This window comes from Megalobrama amblycephala, linkage group LG14 (genome assembly GCF_018812025.1).
Source record: "Megalobrama amblycephala isolate DHTTF-2021 linkage group LG14, ASM1881202v1, whole genome shotgun sequence".
NCBI lineage: Eukaryota > Metazoa > Chordata > Actinopteri > Cypriniformes > Xenocyprididae > Megalobrama > Megalobrama amblycephala.
Genome location: NC_063057.1, coordinates 21,407,482 through 21,420,343, shown reverse-complemented (window position 1 = coordinate 21,420,343; position 12,862 = coordinate 21,407,482). Strand labels below are relative to the sequence as shown.

At 37.2% G+C, this 12,862-nt stretch overlaps 1 protein-coding gene across 1 annotated transcript; it reads left to right on the top strand.

The window, feature by feature from the left end:
- The first annotated feature begins 2,178 nt into the window (after positions 1-2,178).
- LOC125246027 (gastrula zinc finger protein XlCGF57.1-like) lies at positions 2,179-11,913 on the top strand. Its single transcript, XM_048156873.1, has 3 exons — positions 2,179-2,238; positions 4,659-4,752; positions 10,077-11,913. Exons 2-3 carry the CDS (start codon positions 4,659-4,661, stop codon positions 11,288-11,290), a joined length of 1,308 nt encoding a protein of 435 aa, XP_048012830.1. The 5' UTR covers positions 2,179-2,238; the 3' UTR covers positions 11,291-11,913.
- The last annotated feature ends 949 nt before the right edge of the window (positions 11,914-12,862 follow it).

Here is a 12,862-nt window from a genome sequence, read left to right as displayed (position 1 = left end):
TCTTATCTAGAGAAACCATCAGCCATTTTCTAAAAAAATACAACTGTATATGCTTTATAAACATAAATTATCGTCTTGCATGTGCTTCCGCTTTGTCTTAAATGTCTTAAACCTTCCCTATTCTACTTACGGAAAAAAACAGAACTTCATTAATTTCATGTTTTGTGTATTTGAATTACACCCACTCGATTTGTCAATTTCATTGCTGAGTGTATTGCTTGTTGTTTTTTAAATGATAATAATGGCCAATTAGCATCTTCAGCTAGTTAGTACAGTAATGAATTTATCACTTAAAACTTGCATATGAAATAATTAATTAGATTTAATTTACATCCATTTTGTTGGCAATTTTATTTATTGTATTTTCTATTGCTGCTGACACAGATAGCAGATATAGAATGAGCCAATGAGCAGTATTTTTTTTACATTTATTTAAAAAGCTTTAAGTCTAAAATAGCAACACAAAGTAGGATTTATGAAGTGTAAACACAATACTAACTTACACACTCTTCTTAAATCTCAATACGTTTATGTGATGTCTTTTATTTTTATGGGATTTTATTTACTGATGTTTTTTCTTCCTGTTATTCTTCTGAAAACAGGCCATTGCTTCTGTATTCATTTTAATTGACACTTTCTAAATACATTTACACACCTATGAAATACAGATATATTTGGTGATTATTTATTTTTCTTCCTTATTGATTGTCTCTAATTTATCAGACAAAAAACATGACAACCACATAAAAGCATATAATCTAAGCAAACTAGCTCAAAAAGGAAATATGAATAATTAATCATAACTCATTATAATTAATCATCAATATTTGAATCAGTTAATCAAATTAACTTGATGTTGCTGAATAAATATTACAATCATTAATCTGTTCGGCCAGTACTGATCGTACAACTCTTCAGAAAGGATATTTACCCATGGCCACAGAGGAAATAACTGTCTTCAGTATCTGTGATCGTAATCGTTATCAGTGTCATTGATTAATAAGCAGATCAGAATGTGCACACAAGTGTTATTTAGCTAAATCAGGAACACATAGCTAGAGTAAACACACACAGACGCACACAAACACACTTACACAGGAAATCAGAGAGTGGACATGAATTGTATCATAACAGGGAAATGGAGCGATGAAAAGAGTCGTTTAACCAGCTGGAAGAACCATCAGTTTCTCTCTCTAAAGCACCTTTGTTAATAAAGAGGTTCACTATCTTAATACTAAATCACTGTTTAGTGTTCAAACGATACAAGCAAATGCCTGAGCTGTTGAGGAGCTTCTAGATATTCAGTCTCAGGAGAAATGCTTGATGGTTTGATCAGATGGTGCTGAAGTTGTAATCTTCATTGAATAAAGAAAATGACGACGCCTCGCACCCTTAATTTGAGCCGGTTGACGAGGAAGTTGCGCATGGCTTGAAGGGAACGAGGCCTGGAGCCGGGTGGGATCTCACGTGAGGGTTATTTTGTTTGAAAGTGAGTTCATTTGCATGAGGGGAGTCAACTAGTAAGTTTGTGTCCATTTATGCTCAATATACAATGCATTCTGTGATATTGAGATGTCCACCAAAGTCATTAGGAGAAATTTAATATGAAACACTACCTAGATGGACTACAATATCTAGAAGTGTCTTTGAAGTGTGTGTGTGTGTGTGTGTGTGTGTGTGTGTGTGTGTGTGTGTGTCAAATGGGGCAGACCTTCAGGAGTCTGCATGCTGTGAAGTTTGACGTTTACAGCTGTGTTTGATCGCTCTAGACTCGACATCAGAGAACCACAGAGTCTCTTTTAAGAGCGTCCACATCACAATTTCATTTGCTAAATGGGCAGCGACTCACACTAATGACTTTACTTGTTATTGATTTAATTACAAATGTGTGAAAATTTCATTTTTAATTGTACTGAACCTTTTAGCAATATTTTTTGGCATTGAATAAACTACATTTATACTTTGCTTATTTTACTTATACTGATTCTTGAGAGATAAATTGTGTTTCAGTTTGGACAGACACGTGAATGAACTCGTACAACCCTTTCAACACGTTTGTTTGTATCATATTTGTCACTGTTTTAATTTTAATTCAAATATAATCTGGTAAAACAATCAGTGCACTTCTGTGATTGTAGACAATGCAGCGTCTGAACAGGACTTTTATTTTGGAGTGACGGCATGACGTCATAAGACTGCGCCGCGCTCCTGCATCTGCTGTGATTCTGCTGAAGAAAGGTTTGTTTTAAGAGTTTAAGCTGTTTTAATCGATAGAAACAGTTCATTGATTTATAGTTGTGTGTTTTGTTTTAAACAAGCGATGTGAAATGAGTTTATTTACTAGTGATGGCGAAATGAAGCTTTGTGAAGCACCGAGGCTTTCCTCTCAAGTGTATCGTAAAAAGGTTTATTTCTCGAAGCTTTTCAACACAGTGCACACTAACGACATCTTGTGGTCAAAAGGTGGAAAAAACTGCCTTTGCGTCCCAGACGACGCAGCTATTTTTGGAGTTTCATGTAATAAATCAGTTTGTGCTATGAAAAGGGTATAAAACAATGTAATTTATTATTATACATAAAAAAAAGTCTTTCACGTGTCATTTCACTTACACAATTAATAATTGAGTCTGAATAAAATTTGGGGGGACAAATAGGCAAGCTTTGGCATATATTATAAAAATAAATGATTGTCATAGAATGAAGTATGAACTGGGAATAAATACAAACTGAACAATGTAAATATTTATTTGTATTATGGCATATTTTTTGCTAAAAAGCAAATGACACTTCACATCTGCGCAAGGGTTCACCATAGACCGGGGTCATCAACTATATTTGTCCAAGGGCCAGAAATTTTCACTGCAGACACTGTAAGGGCCAGATACTCGTAATATAAAATAAAATTTGAATTGTATCCTAATATGTTATTATTTGATATACTAATTCTAATTCCAAATTTATGTTATTTTTTACATATTACCTGTACTGCAGCAAGCCACCAGGGGGCGATAGCGATATTTTAGGCTTCATATTTGTGAGGCTGTCAAGCTGTCCATCACTGTCACGCAATTGTGCGAAAATCCCAGGCAAGGAAAATTTTGACATTTGTGAAAAAATGAGCACGTGAAACAATAAAAGATGTCCAATGAGAGAACGCGTTTATCGTCATTCTTGACTGAAGGCAGGCTATGGCACAAGCTACTTTTCAGAAGGCTTTTTTTTTCGTTAGATTTAAAAATAAAAAACGGTTCTCATTCCGCCTTGAATAAGGCCGGCGACACACTGGCTGCGTGAGCGTCTCACCTGCGTGGCGTGTCCGTTTTTATTTCGGCTCCCATATTTAACAGGTTGGAGTTTGCACACTGAGACACGCGTCTCAGGCGCGCTCGAGCCACGCAGAAAACGCGTGCATGCTAGAAATAGAACCGACGCGTGTTCCAGCCCTATGGTTCCAGCAACGGGAGTGTTCTCTGGCTAGAGCGCAGAACAGTGGAGTTTGTATGGACCTAAGTGCATGTCTGAACTTGTGTTTTGTTGCTTTGACATTGTGTAAAATAGAATAATAGAAACAAAATGTATTAGCATTTTTTACCCGTTATTATCAATCTAAATTGATCTCGTTTTTAATTTAACTTAATTTCGTTTTTCTTTATTTAAATTTCGTTTTTTCTTTATTTAAATTTCGTTTTTCTTTATTTAAATTTCGTTTTTTCTTTATTTAAATTTAGTTTTTTCTTTATTTAAATTTCGTTTTTCTTTATTTAAATCTACCCTTACTGTGCCAATTTGTTAGTCAGAAAAATATTAGACTACCTTAAAAGTATTGCTTAATTTAACAGACCTGTGTGTGCGTTTTATATCACTAGTGCAGTGTCCGTTCACGGAGCATAAGCCCTGCCCGCGTGAGGTGCGCCGCTTCCCGCTGTCTCGCGTGTCCATCTATATTGCACCAAATTCGACACTGCACTCCCTTGTGAAGTCGATTGGATGAACGGTTCTCGAAATAATATAAATGCAAACGGACATACAGACACAGATTCCTGCCTTTATTAGAGAGAAAAATATGTTCAGCCCCTCTCTCCGAAGCTTCGAATAGTCGATGTTCATCAAAAATGGTATTCGGACAAGCCCTAAACTTTTTCCTCTTACAAGGCTATTCCTGATTTCAGTATTATTCTGGGGGGCCGGATGGAAATCTCTGGCGGGCCGGATTTGGCCCGCGGGCCGCCAGTTGACGTTGCATGCCATAGACTGTAAAAAAAAAAAGGGGTTCACGTTATGTGAATCAGAATACGAAGCAGTCACGTGGTTGTGTGCGAAAACGAAGCTTCGGACGTCACCGATCACGTGGTTATAGCAAAACGAATCAAGCTCCGATACAGTGCTTCAATATGAGATGTTTCATTTTTTTGATACAAGCTTCGAAGCCTCGGTGTCAAACGTCACATCACTATTATTTACTATTTAATGTAACATTGTGATTTTTTTATCTAACTGTAATGAAGGATATTTGTGTGAGTAAAACTCATATCCACTGATGAGAAACAGTAAACCTGCGTCTCATATATATATATATATTAATTTGCAGTGTTAGTTTTGAGTGTTTTTTGTCTAAACAGGTCATTGAAGACCATTAACTCTGTTTATTCTTCTTAAAGATGGAGTTTATTAAAGAGGAGAGTGAAGATATGGAGATAATTATTAAAGATGAGATTGAAGACGTGAAGATTGAAGATATTGAGGAACAAACAGGTTGGTTTTATTCTCATCGTTTCATTGATCCTAAAATGTCCAGCTCTACAGAAACAGAGACTATTTTCTGCAACATTAAACCCAACATCTACTTCTGAATAGAGAACAATGAAAAAACAAAAATCTTTGAGCATCTTAATGCTCAGAAGTGCTTTATTTACATTTTAACATACCTGAACATAAATAGCAGTAATTGAACATTAAATCAAGCAAATAATAATTCTTTTATAAATAACCATTTAATGTGTGAGTCAGCAGGGGAAGTGTGTAAAACATCTTGAACAGAGAGAACTGATAATATTTGATGAAACCAGTGAAAATATTCACCTTGTCATAGGGCTGTCACGATATTGCATTTTTCACACCACGGTTATTGTGGCCAAAAGAGTTCAAGATATCGATATATCGTGATATTTATAGAATCCTTGGGGGGGAAAAATTTATCAGTCTAAATAATTTTTACTTTGTTTATTTAGTTTTTCTCTTTCAGGGTTGCTGCACATTTTTTAAAGTCAAATTTAAGGCTTTTTAAGACCTGAAGAAATAAAAATTAATACTAGCCTAGTAGTTTATACATTATGGCTGTTACCAATCAAATGAAATCATTATCAACAAAATCCTTCTTTGCAATACAGAGGTGACACAGAATGAGAAGTGGCATTAATATATTTACACAACATTTACAATTTGTCTACATAAATTTAATTCAATATTTAAATATGGATTTTTTTTCTGATTTTGACTTTTTAATTAAAATGTACCTTAAATATGAAACTAAACTAATCTGCCAGTAGGTGGCAGCAAGTCACTGTCTTAATGAGTGTGTGATTCAACCGATTTGTTCAAATGACTGATTCATTCAGGAACGAAGCTCGGATTCATTCGCTCTAATTGCAGATTCAGTCAGAATAACAAAAACACTTCTGTTGCACGGAGGCTGTTCTGCTATTCAACATTTTAAAATTTTCGTTAGCGAAATAAAGGGAAAAAACAATATTAACAATACTGTGTCTAAAATGTAACTCGCATTTTTTATTTAAAAATAAGTTGAAGGAACATTGCATTTGTGCTGATTTGGGGAAAATGGCACTTTTGCTCATGTGATATTGTAAAACAACTACATTTTATCATATGATATAATGACAAACTCGTCGGGGCAAAAAATGCCCGTGTATCTTGAAATTTGAGGGCATATAACTGCATGCATAGCTACATCACGCTGAGTAAGACGAGTAAAGAAAACGTGGTACTTATTAAAATAATCACCCTTTATTTAAATATATGAACACAGAAAATCACTGTTAACAGGTTAATATAACATTTCCCATTCCATGACTAGTAAAATAATCACAACTTACTCTGTAAAATGTCGTAATGCAGGTTGGAAATCAATTAGCGCTGGCAGATGAAATGGTGTGAAAATTACATGTTATGACAAAATTATCACGGTTGTCGTTTACATGTTTTTATTTATGTTCTGATTCAAACTGAAATAAGTTCAGTTAAGCTAACAAATTAAATTAGCAACACTGGATTTGTGTGAATAAACATTAAAGGGGTAGTTGACCCAAAAATGAAAATTCTGCTGTCGTCCCAAACCCGTATAAGTTTCTTACTTCTGCTGAACACAAAAGAAGATATTTTGAAGAATCTTGACCAAACATTGACTTCCTCAGTAGAAGAAAAGCACTATGGAGGTCAATGGAAACCATCAGCTGTCTGATCACCAACATTTGTGTTCAACAGAAGAACTTGTACAGGTTTGGAAAAACATAATGGTGAGTAGATGACAGAATTTACATTACTAACCCATTAATATTGCAAGCCAAAAGCCACAATTTTGATTGTAAGTGCCAAATAAATACAAAGTCGGACATGGGTCATTTTTATGTGCTCATAAATGCGATATTAGAATATGATATTTAGATGATAAGATCCTGAAGGTTAATTTGAAAAAAAGTTAGAAAATAGTCAATCCTTGTATATTTGAATTATGAACATTAGGGAAAAAAGGAATAGTCCTTGTTAGTAAGATGATGGAGTTTCCAAATATCAAGTATATTCAATAACTGAATGAGGTTATTAAGAACAGTAGCTGAGTTAGAAGGTTTAGGAGTGCCTATTCATAAAAGGGTCCAATATACAATTAAAGTCCCCTCCAACAATAACATTGAGTCGATATATTGAGTCGAGTAATTTAATGAAAAAATATACAGATGGCCCAACTGAGATTGACGACTGTCCCGACTGTGATTACCGCTAAATCGCCATCACCTGCTTTCAAATGAAGCGGCATTTAATAGACAGAGCCGTAGATCACTGACAAGCTACGCAATATCGCGTTCATATCGCAGATGAATCACCTTCAATGTTGACTCATGAGTGAAGATGAGACAGGGTACAACAGGCCATATTGTATTCCTTTAGCCCTTAGTTTGTCCCGTGGACCGTCAAACAGCTTGCGTTGGGAAGACACCTCTGCTGGAAAGTCCGGAAAGATACTAATACGACTATCAAAAGAGAGCGGCTTTGGTTACGGGCGAGTTGCAGTATCTCACCCTGCGTTCCATTCGGATTGTGCAAGCTACACCTTTTGTTTAACGTTAGTTTATATATTTATTTATTTTTGGTTTATCGCACCATATTTTATATTGTGTCTGTATTTGAAACATTTGAATGAAATGATAAAGGGAGCTGTAAAGTATTTTTGCTGAAGTACAATGTCGTTTTGACCATAATAATGTACCAAATCTAACTCGTATAAATATTGCAGTAGTATAGAAAAATACTATACATACATTTATAGGTAAAATCGAACTCCGAGCCTCCTGTACCCATTCTATGACGTAAAACCTCCTGTGCAAAGGATCATGGGGGCCCAAAGTGACCATCAGTTGTACCCTTCGAAATCCTTCATTCCGAAGGGCCCTTTGAAGTGGCCAGTTTTGAGCACTTTGGTTTGGAACGACCCTTCAATAAGTGCCCTTCGGAGGGCGATATATCCCGTTTGGAACGCACCGTTAGTCTCAACATTATCATGATGTATCCTGGCAATCATGACTCGTGGTCTGTTGTTCACAATGGGGCCAATGCGGTGAGCTCTGTCAACCTTTACGCCACGCTAAAAATTAGCTTATCCCAAAAGTGAAGGCAATAGGCCAGAGACAAATTGTGTGGGGTTGCCCTTCTCGATGTTATCAGGAAGACCAGCTATCTTGACCATTTGTCGAAGAGATCTGGCTTCTAAATCCGTTACCTTGGACTTCAGAGATGCATTCTCCTGTGATATACTGGCTAGATGAGAGATGTCGCTTGTAATCAGTGCTAGCCTCTTCAAGTCAGTAATATGGATGTGTTGGCAGCTACTGCTGACTGTACTCCTGACAGGGAAGCTTCCAAGTCATTAAATCGGACATTCATAGAACGATCCATCTTTCTAATGGCCAAAAGAATAACCCTAGGTGAAGCCACTTCTTCGCCCTCTAAGAGAAACATAGGTGTCTGTGGTCTCATTAACACAGTTAGCTTGACCGCAGGTGTTCGCATCGGCTGAAGGCGAACCTGCTAGAGTGACTTCCACCGTGTCGGCCGACAAGGACGGAGCCTTTTTGACAGTCTTTTTATATTTATTCATCATCAGCGTGTTAATTATGTTGAGTGATCAAATTTAGCAAGAGCAACAATGTTTTAAATGATTCATTTCAACAAATGTGACGGAGCTAAGTCAAAACGCATCCTACTCCATGTGCTGCTCTCTAGCGCCCCCCCTTCCGTCATCATTAATTCTGAAGTATTTCTACACCTCTGAGGCTGACGTTGTTTTTGCCGCTGCGTCGGTGTCTCTGTGCATGTAAAATTCTGTCAGTTACGTCACATGAGGTATCAGTCTTTGGTATTGGGGGTATTTTTACGAGTACGTGTACAAGTATATGAGCTTGGTATCAGGCCTGATACTGATACTGGTATTGGTGCATCCCTACTGAAAACCCCTGATATAGATCATGCTGAGGTTGTATGTGTAATCATAGGAGCTGATTAATTGTTCATGGTCATGATGCCACCAGCTGGCAGCAATAAGTGTGGCACATATTCAAGCCTTTAAAATAGTCCTTTATTAGGTTTTTATAAAAAACTGACAACTGATTACAGGTTGGCTCCATAACAGATTTCAAGCAATCAAGAGCTTAGAGAGTTACATGTAAAGTACTAGACAGATTCTGCTAGTATTGGACATCTACAAGTAAGTTTTGTGCTGAGGAAATTAATTCTTTAATTGTTGTTTTTTTAAGTTGCCAGCCATCACCAGCATTTTTGATTATTTTTTTTAAACTTTAATGACCCCAGAAGATTTTGTTGTATGAATAGCTGAACATGCAATATGTCAAGAAAAATAACACAGATGATTGGGTTAGTTTGCATGTACTTGATCAAAGCTTTTATTGCTTCTTCCTGCTGCTGCTTCTTCTGTGTTTTGATCTGGAGGTTTTGTACTGATTCAGATAAGTAAAAGCACCCCTACCGGAAAAGCTACTACTATTGTGTGTGCTATGTCTGACATCATTATAACAACAAATATCTTCTATTACTAATAGAATAGTTCACTTTTCAATTAACTTAATTCAAGTATATTTAGGTTTAAAACAGGTCTGGTTCTCGCCTTATTGGTGAACAGGAATAGTAGTCTGCAAATTCCTCCATCAATGTCAGCTCTCTTCTAACAACTGATAATCTTCTTCAGATGTGAAAAATACAGGAGACATACAAAATGTGCAGTGGTGGGTCCCTTTGGACCAGGTTTGAAAACCACTGGTGTATTGAGTATAAGATCTATAGACGGGATGGGCAACTCTGGTTCTGGAGGGACACTATTCTGCAGAGTTTAGCTCCATCCCTGATCAAACACACCTGCAAAATTTAACCCAACCCCAAAATTTAACCCTTATTCTTGAGGACTGCTTGAAAATTACAGGCACGTGTATTTAATTAGGGATAAAACTTAACTCTGCAGGTCCTCTAGGACCAAAGCTGCCCATCCCTGATCCATAGGGTAGGGTATAGATCCGGGGTGTCCAACCCTGCTCCTGGAGAGTTACCGTCCTGCAAACTTCAGTACCAACCCTGCTCCAACACACCTGCTGTAATTATCAAGGAACCCTGAACATCCTGATTAGCTGGTTCAGGTGTGTTTGATTGGAGTTGGACCTAAAATCTGCAGGATGGTAGCTCTCCAGGAGCAGGTTTGGACACCCCTGGTATAGATCATACATGTTGTTGGTTTTGATGCTTTAAATGTCTAAATTGTTTTCTGTCTATTTTTGTTCTAGACCTAATGGCACTGAGAGAGGCTAGCCATGAACTTAATGAAAGGGAAGAAGAGAAAGAACATAATGATAAACATGATTTCATGATTGGAGAAAGATCAACATGGGCTAAAAACACTTCCTCACGAAAAAGAGCTCAAAAGAAAGGAACTAAAAGATATTTCACCTGCCAACAGTGTGGAAAGAGTTTTGATCGACATAGAAACCTTCAAGTCCATATGAGAATTCACACTGGAGAGAAACCTTTTTCTTGCCGACAATGTGGAAAGAGTTTCAATCAAAAAGGAAACCTTAAAGTCCACATGAGAATTCACACTGTAGAGACCCCATTCGCCTGCGTACAGTGTGGACAGAGTTTCAGTGAAAAAGGAAAACTTGAAATCCACTTGAGAATTCACAAAGGAGAAAAGCCTTACACCTGCCAAGAGTGTGGAAAGAGTTTCCATTATAAAGGAAACCTTAAGGTCCACATGATAATTCACACTGGAGAGAGTCCATTCACCTGCCAACAATGTGAAAAGAGTTTCAGTGAGAAAGGAAACCTTATAGCCCACATGAGAATTCACACTGGCGACAAGCCTCATACCTGCCAACAGTGTGGAAAGGGTTTCAGACAAAAAGAAAAACTTGAAATCCACATGAGAGTTCACACTGGAGAAAAGCCTTACACCTGTCAAGAGTGTGGAAAGAGTTTCAGTCATAAAGGAAACCTTACAGTCCACATGAGAATTCACACTGGAGAGAGCCCATTCGCCTGCCAACAGTGTGGAAAGAGTTTCATTGGTAAAGGAAGCCTCGACATCCACATGAGAGTTCACAATGGAGAAAAGCCGTGCACCTGTCAAGAGTGTGGAAAGAGTTTCAGTCATAAAGGATGCCTTAAGCGCCACATGAGAACTCACACTGGAGAGAAACCTTACACCTGCACTCTGTGCGGGAATGGCTTTTCACGGCAACAAATCTTTAGGGAACACATGAATATTCACACTGGAGAGAAGCCTTTTACATGCGATCAGTGTGGAAAGAGTTTCGCACATAAATTGTCACTATATTTTCACATGAAAATTCACACTGGAGAGAAGCCATTCATGTGTGATCAGTGTGGAAAGAGTTTCAGATTAATGGCTAACCTTAAGGAGCACATGCGGATTCACTCGAAAGAGAACTCTTTTAGAAGTCGTCACTCTGGAAAGAGCAGAGGTGTAAAGAGTTCCTGAAAATCATACTTGAATAAAAGTACAGATACCTTATCTGCCTCATCTCCTAAATCAAACACCTGTGATTCACAACTAACTGCTAATGCACTTGCATTCATGTAAAGTAGCCTTGTTGGCAAGTTTGGGTGAGTAAAGGCAAACATACAAGATATAGTACCTACAATGCCTTCTTTATAGCAGAAACTGCTGCAGAAATATTAGGTGCCATGCAAAATGTAATGTAAGTATTGGAGTAAAACATACATTTACTTGTTCACTTGTGTCAAGGAAAGAGTAAAAGTTGCTAATATCTTGATACAAAGTAGCCAAAAAGATACTTAAGTACAGTAACTAACTGCATTTACTCAAATACTTAACACCACTGGGAAATAGTTCCACAGACAGTCTCCGTAAATGGCAGATTTAAAGAAAATTACCGTCGTTTGGTAAATAAATAAATTAATTATGGACAGTTACAAACACATTACCAATCATGTAGTCTTTAAACATAAAGCTGATGTTTAAATGTTTTGCCACTTGCGTGAGCAAGTATTAAATCAAAAGTATTAGTTCATACAGGGTTCCCACGGGTCATGGAATTTTAAAATTTCTATTTCCACACATTGAAAGTCAGGAAATTTTATTTTTTTTGTCCAAGTCATGGAATATCAGGGATTTTTGTTTGTTGCTTTCAATTTTAGTTTCCATTTATCAAAATGTATTCTATACCTTTTTTTTTTTTTTTTTTTTTTGGTCACGTTGTTTCACGCATTTTGTATTGTAGTGGTTAGGCTATTTTTCAGCGCCTTTTTATTTCTTTAAGCTCGTCAACTGGCAATCACTTAATCAAATGCAGTCACCTGTACCACCTGTTAACTAAGGCAAACATGCCAGGAATATATCCATCCTTAAGAGACCTTATTCTGTCCATCAGAAATGACATGTTTTGCTTTTTGATGAAAGCTTGAATTGGAAGACCCCAACAAAGTAAATGGGCATTCATTTAAGATTTTTCAATGATGCTGTCGTTACACGCTACTTCACTTCTGGATTCATGGGCCACAGCAGAGGATATGGTGGAGGTCTTCCACAAGTCGACAGAGGGGTTGAATTACAAAGGTCTTGTACAGCTTTCAGTGGATGGACCTAATGTTAATTTTCAATTCCAAGACCTTGTACAAACGGAACTTGGACAAGATGTCAATACTGTGTTACTAATTGTGGGTAGCTGTGGCCTACATATTTTGCATGGGGTATTTGAAAAGGGTGCAGATGCCTCAAATTGGAATGTAGACCAGTTCTTAAGTAATGCTTATTGGCTACTGAAAAATTCCCCTGCCTGAAGAGAGGATTGTGCTAAAGCTGTCGGACAAACATCTCCTCTAATGCCACTCAAATTCTGTAAAACAAAATAGGTAGAGAATGTCCCAGTTACAGAGGGAATGATCAATATATTCACGAACTTCAAGAAATGTGGATGCAGTAGAGGCAGGCAAATTCCCTAACCCCGGAACTAAATCCTATACTACAGTCAAAGAAAGGTGCAGAGACCCACTGTTGCCTGCAAAGGTTGCACCTTTCTTGAATCTATAT

Coding starts and splice junctions, on each gene's coding strand:
- LOC125246027 (XM_048156873.1), top strand. CDS start 4,659: ATGGAGTTTATTAAAGAGGAGAGTGAAGATATGGAGATAATTATTAAA. Junction 4,753..10,076: donor AGATATTGAGGAACAAACAG/GTTGGTTTTATT, acceptor TTTTTGTTCTAG/ACCTAATGGCACTGAGAGAG.